Consider the following 22,986-nt stretch of genomic DNA (forward strand, 5'->3'; position numbering starts at 1 on the left):
CTGAGAAAGAAAATAATTTATTTATACAACATATTTGAAGCCTAAGAAAATCCCACCAACATTTTACTTATCATTCAAAATACTGTTGAAAAGCAATATAAAAATATAACAAAGATGGAACTGCAACCATCTTACAGAGACATCCAGGCCAATCATGGAAGTTATCACCTAAACAAGTCTTCTGATGAGAATGAATAAAGAAAATTGACATGCAAATTTACTGTAATTAGCTAATGAACCAGGTGTCTCTCAGGATGTAATATGGCATACATTGCAGAGGAATGTCATGCATGGATGACATCCACAAAGTGTCTTCTAAAGGCCATGCATAAAGAAGCCAGCTTACAATTTGCTGAGGCCCATGCTGAAATTATGAAAAATACTGGGACGCTATACTCTGCAATATAAAGATAAATGTTTTTGGATCTGATTACTTCAAAACTGTATGGGGTCACAAAAATGAAGAGTACAAAGAAAATTCATAGTAACTACAGTGAGACCCATGCTTATTAGGCCCGACCGGCTTAAAAAAAGCAGCCTACAGCCGCCCAGGATTGGCGCATCCATTAAATGTGACAATCCAGGAACTTTATACCTAGTTCATACCGATTGTTCTTATGCGGTAACAATAGGAGTAATAAGGGGGTTAATAACAGCTCATATCTGCCACTTAGCCCTAGATTAGTAATGGGAGATGTCTATGAGACCCCCAATACTAATTTGTAAGTGAAAAGAAATGAACAAAAACACCAAAAAATCCTATATTTGAAATAAAATACAAAAAAACCCTCTTTCACAGCTTTAGTAAACCTCAAAACACCCAAGTCCAACATAATCCACTCGAGGTCCTACGACGATTCCAGTTCTGCTGCATGTGAAGTGACAGCGTGCGGCCATAGAACATGACCACCCACTGTGAGCTTCAGGCAGAGAATGAGTCAGGCAATGAGAAATGATATCACTCAGGTAATTTGCGGTAACAGCTGGAGTTACCCACATTCCTCCTGTGATTGCAGGTTGTTTTGGGGGTTAATAAAGGGGTGAAAGAAAAGGGTTTTTTTGTGTATTTGTTTCAGTGTTTGTGCTTATTTCTATTCATTTATAGAATATGTATTGGGGTCATATAGACACCTCTCAATAATAATTTAGGGTTTAGTCACAGCTGTGAGCTGTTATTAGCCCCTTATTATCCCAATTGTCACTGCACCAGGACTATCGGGATGAGCCACGTAAAGTTCCAGGATTTTCGCATCTGATGGATGTGACAATCCTGGGCGTCTGCAGGCTGCCAATTTTCCAGTAGTTGATGTCACAGCTTACCTTCTCCTGCCTTTTGCAAAATTTACCTATGTCAAAATAAAACCTGAAAAAAAGTCACTATGGAATAGCTAGGGTCTGAGTCAGTCTATTAAGATGTTATGCTATGGGCACAAATCACAAACATCTCCATAGGTTTCTATGTACCTGATGGAGGAAAAAATCATTTCTTTGGCTTCTGTCAGACCACTAAATATAATAATGGATTCTGTCAGACCAGAATAAATTGGCTAGGTATACATTGTTTTGGTGAGTAGAATCCACTTAAAAAGTAAACTGTATAATATTCCATTTTCTTTCTAACTGGAGCCTACAGTTATCCCCTTATATAGAAGCATCCATTGGTAACATATATTCCAAAATGTCCTATTAGTATCTTTCTTACAAGAAGATGATTACTACATTAGAAGAAAAATGAGTGGCACTCACTACTGCAGCATTATTATGTACTTTTTATTATTTAAAGCCACAACTGTTTCGTATCTGATTATGCTTCATCAGGACCAGATCAAGTGTAAGTAGGCATGAAGAATCTGCAGCCCAGGCTTTGTGTCTTCATGGGAATACAAAGTGAAGGCACACAGACTGGGCTATAGCTTTTTGGCTTTTAGTTAAACTTCATCTGGCCCTGATGAAACGTAACTAGATGCAAAACAGTTGTAGCTTTAACACTAGAACTACTGGACTCGTGACACCTATATAGAAATACATGGTGCAAAGTAGTCATAATGACTACCTCAGTAGTTCTAGTGTTAAATAAAGAAGCACAACATAGCGCAACAGTGGAGAGTGCCAGTCATTTTGTCAAAGTCGTCTCTCTATGTTTGGAGACTAGTCACAGTTTTAGGACTGGAGACCCTTATCTCTGTATGGGACTCTTCATTTCAATGTTGTTTTGTTTTGTTTCTCTTGGTGCTAAAAAAGTTAATATCAGTTTTGTTGCTAGCAACTTTCCTGCAGTGCAGGTCAGCTGCAGCTGCTCTGTAGCCTTAACCGCAGGTCTGCTAGGTTATTTGTTTTCTATTGTTGATTTCTATGGTTCCGCGTTCCAGGGTTCAGTAGCAGGGTTTCCCAGCAATCTTTGCTGATTATACAAAACCATTTGTATGCTGGCCGCCTTGGTGGAAGGAGCTGCTGTGGATTCATCCTGAGATTTATCTTCTCTATTTCGCTTGTTATTTCCCTGTTTGTCTCACCTACCCTTCTGTTCTATTAGTGCAGTGGTGGGTCAATGTACCTTACCTCTCCCTCCATAGCCAAGACTACAATAGGGATTTTTCAAAGTTTTAGGTATTTCAACTCAGAAACAGGTAAGGAATTTGTATAGAATCTGGCTAGGAGTGTAGGATACAATGCCAGGTAAGGAAAGGAAGCGTCCCATCTAGTTCCAGGGCTCACCATTGCCATTGCATTCCCAGTGTCCCCCTTGTTTGTGGTGTTGTTGAGGTGTGTTTTTGTGGTGCATCAGAGATCTGTTGGTCTGAACACGCCCGCCATGTGTAAAAATGTGCCACATTTCTCTTCTATTCTCATAATTTTTGGGGATTGTATTGCTGCACAGTTGAGCAACACCACATCTGACGTTCTCTTTTAACCAGCTTTGGAATATACTTTCAACACTGTTGGTCTGGCACAGACGTTATTTTTCTTCTCAGGTTACTTGGTATTCTCTTTTATTGGCTCTCCTTGTTTTGCACCTCATATCGCCCTAAGAAAATAGGTTAGCTGTCTATCAACAGAATATTGGTAATTAGCTAAAGTGACCTCATACACCTTTTGTAAAGACCAAGTCTGCGTCTCATCACTTAATGACATTACTGGTTGTTCTTAGAGAGAATACATAGTCTGTAAATGTTTAAAATATAATAAATATAAATTATATTATATACTTGTCCACATTTTCCAGACTTTCATTGCCTCCAGCAAGCCCTGAAATCTTGCAATTAATATCAACATCTCAATATGTCAGTTTACATTGTGGCTTCAGAAAATGTGACATTTAAGAAATGCATACAGAGCGACAGGTACATGTCACTTTACAATAAAAGTTTCTAAAAATTAATTTATTGACCATGACATCTGAAAAGTAGTGGTCCTCACTGAATCTGTATCTGTGGAAAGATATTAAAATGTCATGATGATGATGAACCAGAGGACAGAACATAAAGACTGATGTCTGGCATTGAATATTTAAGCGGTATATTGATGTTAATGGTAGGACCTGGCACACCTACGATTTGCTCAATGAAAATCCATAGACAGTATAAAATTATAAATTCCACCTAATGAAAATCTATTCTGTTTGTTATGAAAATTTCTAGAAATAGTTGATTTGTTTTATTATTTTTCATTGAGAACATGTAGAAGCATACGGTAACTTTAATATCCTCAATCCCAAAGCAACTCAGTACCTGGGATCTTGAACTCCTGAATCACTATTTTGTGTGTTTATTTTCCCTGACTTAAAGCAGAAGAACCTTTAAGACCCCTTAAAGATAAATGGCTAAGCACAAGAGGTTGACACCAATAGGCACCATTAAGAACCTGCACCTGGTTTTCAAGTTCAGAGCTCATTTTTCCTCCTACCATTGAAAGTTGATCGGCTCTAAAAGTGAGGAGAATCATCAAAGCCCAAGATCCTGGTGGGCACAAAGGCCATAGGTGTTGTTGCAGCAGGCAGTTTAGGTGTGACGCCCTGACAAAACCAGGTAGTCACAAAAGTGTCTATCCTCCTTGTTACCACCAGAAAGAAACCCACACTCAGGTAAAACACACAGCCATTAAACCCTAGCCATCTCCTCATGATAATAAGGACACACCAGTGGGTGGGATCAGGCAGATGAGAACGCCCACCTAGGGATCCTGAGGTGTCAGAGGCGGGAACACAACAGTCCAGTCTAGAGAGAGCCTAGTTGACACAAGACAAGTGAAGAGTTCAAGTTGAAGTGTGGAGGAGTTTTGAAATGGACGTCAAGTGGAGACTGTGCAGTGTAGTCAGGGGTAGGGACCCTTGGACTACCCGGCTAGGTGGCAGACAGTTAATAGGGCCACAGGCGACGGAGATCCGGTCGCGGGAGACCTAAAGTGGACCGGGGCAGGATTGTAGTCCGCCGGTGCCAACAGTGGGATTTCCGGTCCGGAGGCCGTGCACAGTCGGGGTGCCTGGACGTTAGGGCGAGGAAGGTTGCAAGCCCCCTCTCCAATTAACCAGCCGGGGACATGGTTCCAGACTTTGTCCCATTAACTGCCCAGATAGAGCAAAACGGAAGCCCAACGCGGGGATAGGGTGTCCGTCAGAACCCACTGAGATCCCAAGGGTCAGCTTTCGCGGGCCATAGCTCCCAACTACACACAGAACCGGGAGTGGACTTCTCCGTTCCATGCAAAGTCGTCCAAACAGGCAGCAGAAGTCTTGGAAGAACTGAAACAAGTGGCAGAGGTGTTTGAAACTGCAGCAGGATAGGAGTGGTCATGGAGACAGTAGACAGGTAACAGAGATCCTGGAAAACCAAAAACATAAGGCAAAGGTACTGGAAGCTCCAGGAAGTCTGGAGATGTCCTGGAATGAAAGAGACACTTGGCACTCTGATGAAGAAAAGCTGTGATTTTTTATTTTTGAATTTCTTACAAAGTGAACAGAGCACAGATATTTTGGTCCTAATACCTCGGACCTTCATCAATGTGTATGCTGGAGATCACTTGTGGCTTAGTTTCATAGACGCTGATAAGGAGCCTGCAGTGTCCACCATTGTGTTAGGGCAGCTTTGTGCTTTGTTACTTTGTAAGGATTTCAAAAATAAAAAAATCACAGCTTTTGTTCAGCAAATTAAGTGCCAAGTATCTCTTTCATACCATACCAAGGAACTGGATCCTCCTACTTGGGCACCACAAACAGAAGTGTCATGGTCATTCTTCATATCTGGAATCATCCTGGAGACCACAGACAGATAGAAGAGGTACTGGAAGGCTACAAACAGGTAGCTGAGGTTCTGGGAGCCCCAGGCAGATAGGAGATGTCCTGAAGGCCACAGAAAGGTAGCAGAGGGACTGGGAGTCACAGGCAGACAGGAGAGGTTCTGTAGACCGCATACAGATGGCAGACATCCTGGAAGACTTGAAAAAAGTAGCAGAGGGAAAGGATTTCGTAGGCAGACAGGAGACATCTTGGAGAGCACAGACAGGTTGTCATGCACAAAAAAATTAAAACTACTAATAACAATATAGAGTTGAGTGTCTTGGTAGGCCTTATATAAGCCTAGGGAAAACATCACATGAGAGCACGATGGATTACTTGTAAAGCCTGATGGGGAGCACAAGAACATTTAGCTGACTGTGGAGAAGGTAGCAGAGCCAATAGACAGACAATAGTCTACTGTGTAATAGAAGTTATATAGTGAAAGATGATGTAGAAAATATTTGCAGATTGTTTCAGTGCTACCATCAGACAGTGATGGTCTAGCATTACATAGTTACATAGGTTGAAAAAAGACCTAGGTCCATCTAGTTCACCCTTCCTCCACAAATTATACATTTTGTCATTAAGTCAATTATAACCGACATTGTTGTGTCTCCTGATAGTCCTGATATAAAAGCTGTTATAGTATCTGCCATTACTACCTCTTGTGGTAGGGCATTCTACAGTCTGACTGCTCTAACTGTACAGATTTTTATTATTCATATTATTCAGAATGGATTTTCGGCTGGCTTCTTTGCAGTTACAATACGGGTTACCTGTGATAGAAAGGTTACCTGTGTAACTGAAGGAGAATCGAGCCCAACTTCAAAAATGTGTTCTGAATAACATAATGTATGCCTTTTTAACTAATACTGAGTTCATCGCTGTCTGACACTAGCGCCAACAAAATCCTCAAATTTTTCCACTATTTTGACACATTTTGTATCTTCTATCTGGAATGCCTACATTTGGAATTTATATGGCTGCAACCACATCCCGATTAATCTACACTAAAAGACAAAAGGGTGTATTGCCTTCTGCAGTTGAGGAACTCTAAGTTGCAAGCAGACAGGAGACGTTCTTAAGACTGCAGACAGATAGCAAAATTTCTGAAATACTGGAAACAGGTAGCTGAGGTACTGGAAGCCGCAAGAAGACAGGAAACATCCTGGAGACCACAGACATGCAGGAGACATCCAGTAGGCCACAGACAAGTAGCAGATGTCCTAGAAGACCGAGCATAGGCAGTTGAGGAACTGTAAGTTGCAAGCAAACAGGAGACGTTCTTAAGACTGCAGACAGATAGGAGAATTTCTGAAATACTGGAAACAGGTAGCTGAGGTACTGGAAGTCACAAGCAGACAGGAAACATCCTGGAGACCACAGACAGGCAGCAGAGGTCCCAGAAGACTAAAAAAAGATAGCAGAGATAAAGGAAGCGTTCAGCAGACAGGAGGCATTTTGGAGAACACAGACAGGTAATTGTCAACAAATAAACTAAACGTTTTAATAGCAAGACATAGATGAGTCCAAAGTGGTGCTGTGAGCTACGCGGCTAGGGTGATTAATATGTACAGAGACCAGTTGGGTATGGCCACGCATTCTCTTTTTCCATTTACCATTTCTGTGAGTGTTATATGTTCACAACAGTTTGCTTGACTCTGAAACTCTGCAGTGTTTCAAAGAAAATAATTCCTTAATTGTTGGTCAGGGACTAAGCCGCAAGGCAAAGTTGTCAGACAGGAGGATATCCAGCAGCTTTTCCCCACCCACTGACAGTAACAGACAGGTCCCTATTTTTGGATGTACTGTATATAGGCAGAGACCTGTCAGTACAGGACAACAGGTGGGGAGAAGCCACTAGGGACCACCTGTCCAACTAGTCTGCCATGCGGCTGGGTCCCTGGCCGGCTATTAAAGTATGTTGTCCTCTGAAACACCACAGAGTTAAGAGTCAAACGTACCTGGCTAGGGATAACACAGTCAGTGCCTGATAAATGCTTCCCACGGAATGAGTAGCATGCATTAGTGGTCAGGTTCCCTTTAATGTCAGACAAACCTACTGATTTTGGCAGGACTAGTTAATTATGTAATGTGTTTGCTAGTAAAAAAAGTATAAATCTTTAACAATTCACATATAGAAGAAGAAAACAAAAAATACATAGAATACAAAAATATGTACAAAATACATGGATGAGGAGACAGGTGCAGAGGACAAAAAATGTAGATGCTACACAATAGTCTGTCAAAAATATTGAGTATTCCCCCCATAAACACAGAGCTGAGTCATAGCAAGGGAAGCTCTAGATATGAGAGGCAATGTGTCTATGTGTATACAAAAAGGATGGAGGCATGACTATCTAATGAAAGACATACATCTCCAAGATAGGGTTAAATGAATTCGATGTCTCCAACTCTTAGGGATAGACACAAGCCCACAGGCGAGCAAGTATACCCATCAATGATTTATATAGACAACCTCAAAATGTGAAGTTTGATGGGCATTGTATACCTGAAAGAGCAGTAGTGAAGATGTAAGGATCAGGATAAGGAGAGAGCCCCAACGCACGTTTCGCTGCATGGCAGCAGCTTTTTCTCAAGGGACCAGAGTCCTGTGATTTTCTACTAACTGAAGGCATAGCCATCACTTTTATTTATTATGTCTTGCAATATCATTAAGTTGACTGATAATAAGAAGATGAGCTGGGGATGTTGGCAGGTAGTAGCAGATTTACAGAGTTTGGGTCCACCGGGTACGTACTACGAATATGTTTGCTAGAACAGGGTCCTGGAACTCTTTTTCCACAACTCTATAATTGGGGTTGGCTGTCAAATTAATTACATTTTTACAATGTACTATTGGACTGTTACTAGGGGGAGTCACAGAGAATAAGCAATATTCACTGATTTGTGTCCCTTTAAATATTTAAAAAAAAAATTTATTTCCATAGTATGAAAACTGCTTTTTAAGCCTGACTATATTTTAGACCATTTGATCATGGCTGTATTAAATCTGCTTGTTACTTCTTAATATTATTTTCTTTCTTAGGTCTGTCACAACATTTCAGATGATTGTAGTCTCCAAGGAAACCTTACTTTGTTATGCAAAAACTCTCGAAATCTATCTATTGCACTTCATGGTTGACTTGTACAGACAAACTTTCACATTAGAAAATAGTTCTCTTCTCAATATAATTGGATTAATCTCATGTGAATTGCAGCAGAAATACTGCACAGCTGCTGTACCATCATAATAACCAGACATCTGTAATAACAAGATGTGCAATTTCATTTGAGGATATACAAGATACTAAAGAAACATCACTAAAATTTATAGATAGACAGTATAAACTTATAGAAATTAATTTACCAACCAGGGATACATGAAGTCTAATTTTATATAAAAGAATTAATATAAAAATATAAACATTAGTAGCTGAAATTCTATATTTAGAAATTAACTGGATTAGGTTGCATTTTGATACATTTAATTCATGCCATATTGGCAATTATGTTCATCCATGGGATCTTTAGCTGATACAAAGCATGAATTAAAGGGGCAAAACACTTTTTATGAAGATCAGTTAAGGGTGCTTTACACGCTGCGACATCGCTAGCAATAGCTAGCAATGTCGTGTGCAATAGCACCCACCCCGTCATTCGTGCAACATTTGGTGATCGCTGCCGTAGCGAACATTATTGCTACGGCAGCGTCACACGCACATACCTGTTCAGCGACGTCGCTGTGACCGCCAAACAATCCCTCTTTCACGGGGGAGGTGCGTTCGGCGTCATAGCGACGTCACTGCGGCATCACTAAACGGCTGCCCAATAGCAGAGGAGGGGCAGAGATGAGCGGCCGGAACATGCCGCCCACCTCCTTCCTTCTTCCTTGCCGGTGGACGCAGGTAAGGAGATGTTTGTCGCTCCTGTGGTGTCATACACAGCGATGTGTGATGCCGCAGGAGCGACGAACAACATCGTACCTGCAGCAGCAACGATATTATGGAAAGGAGCGACGTGTCAACGATCAACGATTTTTGCCGTTTTTGCGATCTTTGATCGTCGCTCCTTGGTGTCACATGCTGCAATGTCACTAACGGTGCCGGATGTGCGTCACAAACACCGTGACCCTGACGATATATCATGAGCGATGTTGCAGCGTGTAAAGCACCCTTTAGAACTAGAGAGGATCAATGTTTTGAAATTCAACTTTTCCAGGTTAACAAAAATGTTTAGACAAAATGTCTTGAATTCTAATACTGCAAATCCTCCAATTGCCTTGAAAAGATATGTGGGACATAATAAGGTCTCCTATGACTGTATCCAACCACTTTAAAACTGTTTAACCCAAAAAGACACTTCGTAATGTCAAAGTGACCTCACCATAGAAATGGGATTGTAATCATTAGTAACTCATTTTTTAATTTAAAAATTGTCTAAAAGTTATTGATCTTAGCCATTTGTGAGGAGACATACTATGCCGTGCAGAACATTGACTCAAACTGATGGTGTCACTGTCAGAGGTAACATCATTTTGCTCTGACAGAGACGACTGATGTGCCACATATTACATGAAAGCCTCCATTATATGCTTGTCAGAGGTAAATGATGCAAAATATTTTCTGTGTTTGACAGTACTGTTGCCCAAATTCCTGGTGTAAATGGTGGGGTTAGTGCCCCTTCTGATGCCTATAGCACACACATCCTTAGTCTTGTATTTATTTATTTTTTACACTACCTTGATCTTTACCAATGCCCCCTTTTTTATATACATTTTGTACAACACTATAATTAACTTTTATCAATTTAACAATTAAGTTTTAACAAATTTGCTAAATAGAATGTAATAAAGAATACTAGGTAGGTTGGTACATGTACAAAAAGCAAACTTTGGCAGCAGACTGCAGCATAGGTGAGGTGTGTATGTGTGTCAAATTTGACTTGTAAAATAGATGTGGAAAAAATAGACATGTACAATTAAACGTGTACAAGAGGTCTCAAAAACGCAGCCCGTGGGCTGTATGCGGGCCCTGAGGCTGCTCCGTGCAGCCCGTGGCTTTTTTGATAAAAGCAGCCAGTACAGAGGCCGTCACAGTCAGCGCTTTATTTCAGATGATTTGCCGATGCTGTGCAGAGTCAAGCTCTGTGCACAGCTATTCCAAATGCAGATGCCTGATTGACTGTCAGAGGCCAGTAGCTGAAGCGTATGACATCACTTCCTGGCCTCTGATTGGCTGGCGGCTGCCCATGTAATGGAATAGTTGTGCATAGAGCTTGACTCTGGACAGCGCGTCTAAAGTAAAGTGTGACTGACTGCAATGCCCCCATGCACCTGCCACGATCACAAAGGGGTCCATGGGACAAGGACACAAGGGAATGGAGGACAGGTGAGAAGAAGTGTGTGTGTGTTGTGTGAGAAGAATGTCACAATGGGCGAGACTACTATAGAGCATTGTTACAGAGGACCAGGAAAGGGGAGATTAATACAAGGAGACAAGGATGGGGCACATTACTACAGAATATGGATCAAGATGGGCACATTTCTACAGAATGGGGACAAAGATGAGGCATTACTAAAAGATGAGGGCCAGAATGGAAAAATTACTACAAGATGGTGACCAAAATTACTATATGGTGCTATTTCAAAGACTATATTACTTACAAGGATGGGATAAAAAGTAAAAAAAAATAATTAAAAATACAGCATGTTTTTTTCACCATTAAAAATGTTTTGTTTTTTTTTTATATAGATATATATATATATATATATATATGTAAACAAAAAAAGTGCAAGTTTATTATAATAAACAAGCAACATCTGTTCAAAAACAGTGATCCAAAATTATGGTACCACTAAAAATGTTGCTTGGACCTGCAAAGAATGTGGCCCCCATATTATTTTTTTTCAATGTGTGGCTCATACACCCAGCTGAGTTTGAGACCCCTGGTGTACAATTTGTAAACACTTTCTTTAGACTCTTTAACAAAATTCAACACTCTTTCAAAATATACATTTATTAAAAAAATGCTAGGTAGGTACGCATCCAAAATGCCAGATTCTACAACAGGGCACTTTATTAATGTAAAAGTGGACTAGGAAAACAAATTTGCAGAAAAAAATAATTATTTGTGACATGCACAATTTGCAAGAGATACAGCCACAGCTAAATGTCTGGATATTAGAAAATTAAAAAACAAAACAATTATTCCTCCGTTTACGTAAAGATTTACTTTCGAAATTCAAATTTCACTACGGTTATATGTGACAATTAAGCATGCTATCTCTGACACTTATTTCAGGTTTGACTTTTTTTCCGTAAAAATATTGTGCTGCCATGTTGCTGCACTTTAGTGCACTAAGAATTGAAAAAAATATAGAAATTTGTAGCTATAATACAATGCAGACCAGATGCCAACTACACCATAGCATTGTATAACTCACAGATTACCCCTCTTATCTTCATCACTGCTTCAGTTATTCTACACCTTAAGCTGGGTTCACACATAGCGACAGCGACAACGACGTCACTGTTACGTCACCATTTTCTATGAAGCAACAGCGACCTTGTAAGTCGCTGTTATGATCGCTGCTTAGCTGTCAAACACAGCAGACGCAGCAGCGGTCATAACGACACGCATCGCTGTGGGAGCGATGCTGCGCTTGGTAACTAAGGTAAATATTGGGTAACCAACCAAAGTGCTTCTCTGGTTACCCGATATTTACCTTGGTTACAAGCGGACACTGCTTAGCGCTGGCTCTCTGCACTCAGCCACAGTACACATCGGGTTAATAAGCAAATCTTTGCTTATTTCCCGATGTGTACTCTGGCGTGCAGGGAGCAGGGAGCCGGCAATACTGGCAGCGTGAGAGCGGCGGACGCTGTAGCTAAAGTAAATATCGGGTAACCAAGGAAAGGGCTTCCCTTGGTTACCTGATGTTTACCTTGGTTACAGCTTACAGCAGGCTGCCAGACGCCGGCTCCTGCTCCCTGCTCGCTTCAGTTCGTCACTCTCTCGCTGTCACACACAGCGATGTGTGCTTCACAGCGGGAGAGCAACTAGCAAAAAATTAAGCAGGACATTCAGTAACAACCGGCGACCTCACAGCAGGGGCCGGGTCATTGCGACGTCGCTGCTACGTCACCGAAAATGGTGACGTAGCAGCGACGTCGTTGTCGCTATGTGTGAACCCAGCTTTACTGTCTGTAATGTTTGTCCAATTTTTTTGGCTTCCTCTTTCTATTTCTATTGCTTAGCTGTGAGCACTGTTGTCCTCTCACTATGCTGCACTCTCTTCTTGAGATTTTATTTTGGTTATGATAGTCCCTTCTGTGTCCATTGGATTTGATAGCTGGAAAGAGTTATAGGGAAGGCCACGCCATCGCACCCGAGATCATGTCAGTCTTATGTGTCTGGTACAACCTTCTACAATGTGTAAAACATCGTCAAGCATAGGTTAGATAATATTGTAGTAGTGGACAATAGGTTTTAAAAAAACCTTTAGGTTTATTATGAAATCTTTACCATTACAGGATGGCTTCTGTATCGGTATACCACAGAAAAAGGTATAAAATAGCACAATAGGCTGTTATATTAGCATAGGGAGTCCAATATTAAATGTAAACTGCATGGTTTATGTGTTAAACTTTGAAATGAAATTAGATGTGTAAAGAATCTAATCTCTGATAGACTATTTGACAGTTGTTGGTAGTTGGCTGACAACCTGAGTGAAAGTGGATTTAAGGCATCACATTGTTAGCAATTATAAAGGTATAGTATATGACTGTCGGCTGATTGTGCCGCCAACAGCCTTCTTGGTCAGCTTTCCCATACACAGTTACACTCAGCCGTCTATGAGAGAGCTGCTGACAGGCATCTCTGCTAGCGGCTACTCTCTGGAAGAACAAAGTGGTTGGCAGTCAAAAATTGGAAATGCCTAATCAATAATCAGTTTGCTAAACCTTAACCTTAATATCAGTTTGTGTAGCTGTATATGGTCTAAAGTGAATGGGGAGCTTATGGCCGGAGTCACACTTGCGAGTGACTCGCATCACATCATCCAACACGGCCGCACACTCGCCTGACAGGAGCAGATCAGCTGCATATATTTCTATGCAGCTGAGATGCTCTTTTCAGGAGAGTGTGAGGCCGTGCCGGGTGATGCGATGCGAGACTCACGTGAATCACTCGCAAGTGTGACTCCGGCCTTAGACTGACCCTGATGGCAGAAAATGGAAAAAGCAATCAGATACCAACGTTTTAGTATCATTGGCATAATCTAACCATATGATAGCCTTTCAGCCACCGGTAGTGTTTCTGGATAGGATATGCATATTGGTTGTGTTGTAAATTTTTATGTAACTCACATGTTTATCTTGTGTTCTATCATTTGGATTTTGCAGCCCATTATTGCAGCACTCCGGAGTCCCCTCCACATGGATTCATTGTAAGTCAGACGGGTGGACAACTGAACAGTATGGTTCGCTGGGCCTGCGATCGAGGATTTAGGCTCATTGGAAAAAGCACAGCTGTTTGTAAGAAATCACCATATGGTTATTATACATGGGATGCCCCTGTTCCTGCATGTCAGGGTAAATATATGACTTTATTTATAGCAAATTGTATCTATCTATCTATCCATCCATCTATCTATCTATCTATCTATCTATTTATCTATCTGTTGCCTTATCTACCATATTTTTATTTTTATAAGATGCACCCTAAATTTAGAGGAGGAAAATAGGTAAAAAATATGTTTTAATGTTAAAATGGGGGTCCATCTTATAATCCTCGTGTGTTTTAATCCTAATACTCACCAGCGGGGATTAGTGATGGTGGAGTGGTTCAGGAAGGTTACAGGAGGCAGGGTAGGCGATGCTGCAGGCTCAGAGGGTGTTGCGGCTCAGGAGGGTTGGCGATACTGCGAGCTCGGAAGTGTAGCAGTGGGTGCCATTGAATCCCATGGATTACCAGGGTGACGATGGTGGAGCAGGGTCATAGGAGGCAGGGTCACAGGACACGCTCAGGTTGTTGCAGCGGGCGGAAATTGATCTGCGGGCGGGGTGTGGGGTTGTCACAGGAAGGGGTGTCTCGGTGGCATGTGCACTGAGCTGACTGCAGGCTCCATTGAAGCGGCCGCAGTTGACGAAGAAAAATGGTCGCAGAGGTGGCACATGTGCAGATAGGACTCTACGCCCATTTTCTTGAAGTCTATTCTTTCAATCTGAGCACGCGCCACCTCCGTGCCCATTTTCTTGAAGTTCATCGTGTCAACTGTGGACAATTCAATGGACTGGCAGTCAGCTCAATGCACCCGCCGCCAAGACACCCTGTCCTGTGACACCCTTGCAGTCTGCCTGCCTGCTGATCAATGGCACCTACCTGCTGCGACACCGCTGAGCGTTTCCTGTGACCCTGTTTCCTAGGACTCCGCTCCACTACTGCTTCCCTAAAAAACCATATCCATTTTTTAAGATGTGCCCCCATTTTACAAAAGGGGGGGGAGTGTGCCTTACAATCTGGAAAATACGGCATCTATCTACCTATTTATCTATCTATCTTTACGTATCTATGTATCATCTATATTTTGTCATATCTATTTGTTTATCTAATGTCTCTGCGTGTATCATTCTATTTCTTTGTTTCTTTTTTCTTTTTGTCTTTTTTTCTTTTCCTTTTCTTCTCTGTGTACTTTTATCTGTGATAACATGATTGGTCTTTTTTCATCCTTCTCCATTTACTTTTGAAACTAGTAAAAATATAATAATGTGTTACTCTGAATGTCACACAATGATATATGCTCCTGCCTTGACATATCCAAAGCCACAATGCGATGAGTGATGAACAAATGAAAGGTTTTATTGCACTTTTGGTTGTTGTTTTGTGTGCTCCTATATTTTTATAGGAGGATGGGAACTGGAAAATTTTCTCTCAGTTTCCCATACTAGGAAAAAATTTCAAGAACTTTACTAGGATTTATTACTAAGGATTCCTGGGTGAACTTTGCAATGTGCACCCACATAGACATTCTTCCACAATTCTGATTTAGGAGATTCTCCTTAAACAATTTGATCAAATGTTACATTTTTGGGCTAAAAATCATTTTTTAATGGATTGCATTTGCAATACAAAACATTGCTTTTTTTCGATTCTTTAGACACTGTATTGCTTTCTGAAGAATGAGACATCTGAGAATCCATTGGTGAGCCCACTCGGACAAGACGTGTTTAACTATTTTATGTTTTTTCTTCTTAACTGATTTATGACCACTGAATAATTCAGAGATTAAACTGACCATGGATGTTGTCATAAATCAGATAAAGACGTTAAAAAAAGTTACAAACACTACTTCAGTATAAGCTGACGGATGGATTTTGTGTTATCCCATTCTGCAGTGGTGCAATTTTTTTTATGAAGCCCAGTAGCAAAAAATATTTTTTTTTGCTTAATATATATATATATATATATATATATATACAGTAGTTATGTAAAATAATAAATCCTAACGTTTTCATCTACTTTAAAACACTTAAATGTAGTAGGTCCACATTTGTCAAGCAAGAAGAATTCAAGTATAGTGGATTGACTAAAACATCCAAGTGTTGGTTCAAAGCTGACTAGGACATCCGAGTAGAGTTAGACATGATAAACGTCTTGGAGGGAGGTAGAAGAAAATGCATGTGCTTCAGGGAGAAGAATATGAGGTTGAAATATAGGCTCCAGATATTGGTACAGACTTTTTAACAAGGTGCTACCAAACTAAGAGCTCCACAGACCTGTAAGGTAGATGTAACAATTTTTCTACTGTAAAATAAGCTTTACCAAATTGAGTATCACAAAAAAATCTCTTAAGTGTTGTTTCTTAAAGAGAATCTGTCAGCAGGTTTTGCTACCTCATCTGACAGCAACATAATGTTTTCAAGGAGCTTCTGAATCCAATAATGTATCACTTAGATTACTGGGTGCAGCTGTTCTCACATAATCAAAGAATTGAGTTTTAAGCATGTAGCTGAGCCTGGGGATCTGCCGCCACCCACACCAGGGTCTCAACTGAGATTGTGAATGGACAGAGAAGTGTAAATCAGAGGAGGGGGTGTGCCATATTGCCATGCACATGCCAGCTAGACCTAACAATGTTAATCACAGGGTAATAAAGCCATTAGTTTTTTTAACAGTAGCACACACTTAGATAAAAAAGGTACAGTTGTTTTTTTGTTTTTTTTTTAAACCCCTACATCATGCTGTCCTGTCCTCAGCTTATATATCAAAAACCTGCTAGCAGATTCCCTTTAACTCCTTCACGACCTAAGACGTAATGGTACATCCTAAATCATGAAGGAGCAATCACCACAGTGAGCCAGCAGTGATCCCTGCACGTGTCTGCTGATTTGAACAGCAGACATGTGTGCCTTACAGGCGCTAGAGAATCCATGATCCACCCACTCCTTTTGACCCCTTAGATCGCGCTTTCAAAATGTCAAATTTAAATGGCCGCGGTAGGGAAATCGCTTTTCCCACCGCCATTAGAGGCCCCGTGACACGATGGTTGCGGTGGTAGCGATGGGTCTTATGATAATTCCTCTCGCTATCATAAAATAGTTTCTGTTACAGCCGGCAGATCAGCAGTTGTAACAAGAACGCAGCATTTCTGCTGATCTGAACTGTGCAGCTCTGATCAACAGAAATGAATGAGCAATTATACTGCTGATCCAGTTCAAATCACCCCCAATTCGCCCCAATGAAAATTAAAGGGTTAAAAAATATATATTTGGTATAGCTGCATTCAGAAATGCCCGATCTTGAAAATATAAAATTAATTAATCTGATCGGTAAATGGTGTAACTGCAAAAATTGTAAACGTTAAAATTACATTTTTTTGGTCTTCACAGATTTTGCACAAAATACAATAACAGGCGATCAAAACGTAGCATCTGTGCAAAACTTGTACCATTAAAACATCAGCTTGAAACACAAAAAATAAGCCATCACTCAGCCCCATATCCCGAAAAATGAGAACACTAATGGGTCTTGGAAAATGGTGCACCTTTTTTGAATACACTTCAGAATTTTTGCTAAAAGTAAACCTACACATGTTTGGTATCTACAAACTCGTACCGACCTGAGGCATCAGACCGACACATCAATTTTACCATATAGTCAACACGGTGAATAAAATATCCTCAAAACAAACGTGTAATTGCACTTTTTCTGCAATTTTTTCCCCACTTGGATTTTTTTTGCCATTTTCCAGTACACTGGAATATGGTAAAACTCATGGATTCATTAAAAGTACAATTCATCTCGCAAAAAAAAACAAGAAGCCCTCATATGCCAAGACTGACAGAAAAATAAAAAAGTTACGGCTCTCGGAAGAAGGGGAGCAAAAAACAAAAATGGAAAATTGAAAATTGCCTGGGGGTGAAGGGGTTCAAAAAATTACTGTGTGTCTCCCTGGACATGACCAGCAAGCTTTTTGCCTCACAGTAAGTCACAATCACGAAAAGTAATGCCTCCTTGTGAGCAAAAAAACTTTCTGTGTGTAGCATTTTGGATAAAATTCAGAGCCTATATAATCCAGACTATGTCTGTTCATGGGGATCTGCCTCAGATTTGACATTTCATACAAGGCTGCAGGTGAATTGAGTCAAATCGATCAAATCACAGCGTTTGATAGTGATACAATGACTGATCATTAAACTAGAGTTTCATCTCAAAAGTAGCTATTACTGGCAGGAAAGATGAAAGAACAATCCACAGAAGTGATTAACCCTACCTCTTACATACATGGCAAATCAGTACAATTGCAAGTCTATGCAGTTCTATGTCATTCCTAGGCTTCTTGTTCTACCGGTAAGGTTATCGGCACAAACTGCACACACTATACTTAGTTACAGTCACCGAGCTTATTACTCAGTTTATCATACAAATTAAGATGTTAACGAGATAGTTTGAATTATTGTTGAATTCATGGGATCCTGATTTGTTTGACATTTGCAAAGAAGCCCTCAAGAGATAATGCATTTAGGCAAATCAAATCAATTAAGAAGAACAATGCTTGATACACTTCACAAACTAAAGGGCTATTGCTTGGTCAGGTTGCAAAAGTACAAGACAAGGGAAGAGAAGCGGAACAATGGCTGGATCAGCACGGGGAGGAAGTGTGCCAGAAATCCATACAATGTGTATAGATTTACAATTTTGCTAAAGTAGGTGTTTTATTTGAATTTCTTTATGTGGATATTCATTTTTAAATCTAGTAAAGGTATTATAATGAATGTATGGAGCTAAATAGTGACCATACATCTCAATCGCTCTAAAATAGCAGTCTGGAAAAGCATTCACATTGGGATAGTTCAAGTCTATTCAAACACTTCCTTTACACATACATTAACTTAAAGGGAACCTGTCACCAGATTTGGCGAATGTAAGCTGCAGCCACAACCAGTGGGCTCTTATATACAGCATTCCAGAATACTGTATATAAGAGCCCAGACCACTCTGTAGATAAGCACTTTTATAAAACTCACCTGATGGCAGTCCGGTCCAATGGATGTCACTGCTCTCTGGTCCAGCACCTCCTTTCTGTGGCGATCGCCGTCCTCCTTTTTTTGATGCCCGTTTGCATGATGCAACCTACATCATGCACACTAGCCGGCATTGAGGTCCTGCTCAGGCACACTTTAACTTGCCCTGCTTAGGGCAAATCAAATTACTGCAGTGCACATGCGTGGGCGTCCTTTAACCTTTCCTCGCGCCTATGAATTATAGTACTTTGGTCTGCACTCTGCAGGGCAGATCAAAGTGCACCTGCGCAGGACAACAATGTCATCATGTGTGGATGACATAGGACATGTCATCCATACTGGGCTGGGTAGAAGGAGGATGGTAATGGCAACAGAGGAGGTGAAAGACCGGAGACCATCGGACTGGACCGCCCTCTAGGTGAGTTTAATAAAAGTGTTTTTTTTTATGTTATACACAGCAGCCTGGGTTATTATATACAGTATTTTAGAATGCTGTATATAAGAGTTTACTGGTGGTGGCCGTAGCTTATAGTTGCCAAATCTGGTGGCAGGTTCCCTTTAAACTACATATGAGGCCTTTATGTACACAATATATTTATATATGTGACCCTTAATCCATTAAAAAGTAATAGGACATTTTTCAATACCAAGAAGTGAAAAAAGATTATAGTGACAGTAGTGCTGAGCAAAGAGATTTGCAAACCCCTGTCCAACAGCAACGTCGGTGGTCCTTGGCTACCAACTAAAGCTTTGCCAACTTCCTACAACCTGTGATATTGCAGGTTCTTCTATTGTTTATTAGGCTGGCACAATATTATGAGTGCTTTGTACTGAAACGTAAAGATGTTGTAATGGTCTACTAGCTGGGAAGCCACAAGTGGTATGAGGTTCTCAGCAGTTTGGTTTAGTGGCCTCAGGCCACCAACATGGTTGCTGGCCTTGGGTCTTGCAAATATTTTTACTCGACCCTAACTGACACATTGTGGGTATACAATAGACCACAATAGATAATAATACTTAGTGTGAAAACACTTAAGGAGACTGATTCCAATATAAAATCTAATTTTATTGAAAAATATACATATAATAAAAAATGTACTTTCCATAAGTCAAATATTGAGGTAGGAGGATTGAAAAACACCCATCCATCCCAGGCACTAGCCGCAATAACCCATCTTTACTCCATAATATAAGTAATGAATATTAACTCAAGTGAGTTTGTAATGGAGATACACCATGGGAAACACTTAATCTAACATAAAGACAAATAGTTCATAACTTACCCATGGTGTAAACAAAGAGGGTACAAGCTGGCAGTCCCAAAATGAGTGAGTGGGCAACCTTTCTCCCGGACGCGCGTTATCGCCAAATGCTTCCTCAGCGGGGTGCAGGCAGGTGAATGTGCCACTCATACTACTCCACATTTTATATTCCCATACATTGGTGGTAACGTACTCCACGTGTTACGGCGCCGCATCCACAGCGCATGCGCACAGAACGCGAGTCCCGGATATTGCGTCAGCGCGCGGCGGCCCTCACTCCCAGAGCACACGTCAGAGGGAATTCCCTCCATGACGTCATTTAGACATGCGCACTGGGATCATTGAGGCCGCCGGGCGCCGACACCCGGAAGTCCCGCTCTGCACGCACGCGCAGCAGCAGCAACCCAGCACGGGAGAAAAAACATTACAGGGATCCGTGTATGGCCAAAATGACATTTCGCGAACAATACACAATTCGTCTCGACATGGACACAAGGAGGGTACAGTATGCGTAGATTACATAAAGAAAATAAACACATAAATGCATATTCCAACAACAGCAAAAAAGATTGCAGTGTGTACAACCTCATTGTATCCTGTCCTGTTCACAACATACATCAATATATGTACATATCCATTTGTTCACAAAACATCCAAATAATGTATACATATCATCATCCACATATCATTAGACCCATATCAAGGTTTTTAAAGGCTCAAATATATAAATGGAGAACCTCTCATCAGGAAAATAACATAATGACATGAAATCAGAAGACTGTGTCTCCATGTTTCTTCCGTTCAATATAATCCCAACTTCCAGTCGACCATAATGATTCGATCAATGATTGTAGATGAAGAAAAAGATGAATATATGCATCTTCTTATACACCGATCACCGCCTGATTCCATCACCAATGTGTTCATCATATCAATGGAGCAGATATATATGGAAATTACTATTAAAATAACAAAACATACAATTAAAAACAGGCACAATTAAAAACGAGCAATTAGACCACAGTACAGAGAGTGAACCAATAACCTCTCCTTATCATGATGAATCAATCCCATATTTTATCTCATGATAGATGTTATATCATAAACTACTTCACACGAGGGTAGAACCATCAGGGCGTCCCTATCGAACTAGAGGTCATAAAGAGGCAGTCCCAATGGAGGGCTTAGAGAAAGGGAGAGAAACTAAGTTTCTCATTGAGCCCCATAGGGGCCATAGTACCTAGGGTGACTATCCACCGGCACTCCATTTGGGCCAACTGCCTCCTTAAATCACCTCCCCTGATGCCACCATGCAAAACATCTATCCCCCTAACCTTAAGTCCCGATGGGTCACAGTTGTGGTGAGTGTAAAAGTGTCGTGGAATAGTCCTGAGGAGTGACACGTCCAGACTTTGTTTAGAATTACGAATGTCCCGGACGTGTTCCCTAATCCTTGTCCGAAACTGACGTGACGTGAGACCCACATACATCTTTTGACATGGACAGGTTGCCAAATAAATGACATACACGCTACTACAGGAGATACGTTTAGAAATCTTAAATGTTTTTTTGCCGTCGGCGGAACTAAATCCAACCTCTCTAATGATGTTCTTTTCCCCACAGGCCAAACATTCCCCGCAAGGGAAGCATCCACCCTTCACTGTAGTAACCCCAAAGGTCGTAAAGGGGTTAACAGATCTCGTTACATAGTGGCTGTCCACCAATATGTCCTTGAGGTTTCTCCCCCTTCGAGATGTCATGAGGGGTGACTTTGGGATAATCTCCGCCAGACACGGGTCAGTCTGCAAGACAGACCAGTGCCTGGACAGAGACTCCCTCATCTGTTCCCATCTACCATTGAATGTGGAGATAAACCTCAACACATTCTCAGGACTCGCCCGGGGAGTTGCCTTATAAAGGAGATGCTCCCTCCGAGTATGTTTAGCTCTTAAATAGCTTTTCTTAATATTACGTCTGCTATATCCCCTTTGCAAAAAGCGTTCTCTCAAGTCATCTGCCTGTGCCTCAAATTTTTCCTCCGTGGAGCAAACCCTTCTGGCCCTCAGGAATTGTCCCGTGGGGACAGCTTTGATCGTGGACCGAGTATGTGCCGATGTTGCGTGCAGGAGTGAGTTCACGGAGGTGTCTTTCCTATGTATATCCGTCTGCACTACACCATCCTCACCTACTTCAAACAATATATCCAAAAATTCCATCCGCCTCTGGTGCGCACAATGTGTAAGTCTAATATTCAATTTGTTCTTATTTAAATCCTTCATAAATACATCAAGCTCAGACCTGGCACCCTGCCACAGGAACAGCACATCATCTATATATCTTAGCCATAGGACAACGTGTTTGGAAAATAAGATGTTATCATGAAAAAGTTCCCGTTCCCACATGCCTAAAAATAAATTGGCATAAGATGGTGCGCATGCTGCCCCCATGGCGGTGCCACGTCTTTGCAGGTAAAATCTATCTTTGAAGACAAACACATTGTGCGTCAGGGCGAACTCAAGAAGATCGGTGATCAGTCCACGAACAGCGCCACCCCACCCGCTACCCTCGAGGAACAGTCGGGTAGCCTCTAGCCCATCCCTGTGAGAGATGCACGTATAGAGGGACTCCACATCAGCCGTCACCAGCCACATATCCTGGTCCATGTGGAGGCCCTCCATTTTAGTTAGTACATCAGTAGTATCTCTCACATAAGATGGTAGATCATGGACCAGAGGCTTTAAATAATGATCCACGAACTTGCATATGGGGTCACAGATGCCACCAATCCCCGAGACGATAGGACGCCCAGGGGGATTGGTGGCATCTTTATGAACTTTGGGCAGCAGGTAAAATGTTGGGGTCTTGGGGTATTTGACTATTAAGCCATCCATAACCTTTTTGGGGATGACTCCGTCACGGCATGCTC

The 22,986-nt window shown here is 41.2% G+C and overlaps 1 protein-coding gene across 7 annotated transcripts in view; it reads left to right on the forward strand.

Moving 5' to 3' along the window:
- The window catches only part of CSMD3 (CUB and Sushi multiple domains 3), a 2,007,504-nt gene that overhangs the window by 1,736,200 nt on the left and 248,318 nt on the right, over positions 1–22,986 (forward strand). For all 7 annotated transcript variants that reach the window (XM_075352941.1, XM_075352934.1, XM_075352935.1 and 4 more), the window contains one exon: positions 13,678–13,866. In XM_075352941.1, coding sequence (XP_075209056.1) covers positions 13,678–13,866 — 189 coding nt within the window. The remainder of the gene's footprint in view (positions 1–13,677; positions 13,867–22,986) is intronic.

Source organism: Anomaloglossus baeobatrachus, chromosome 6, assembly GCF_048569485.1.
Source record: "Anomaloglossus baeobatrachus isolate aAnoBae1 chromosome 6, aAnoBae1.hap1, whole genome shotgun sequence".
In the NCBI taxonomy this organism is placed as follows: Eukaryota; Metazoa; Chordata; class Amphibia; order Anura; family Aromobatidae; genus Anomaloglossus; species Anomaloglossus baeobatrachus.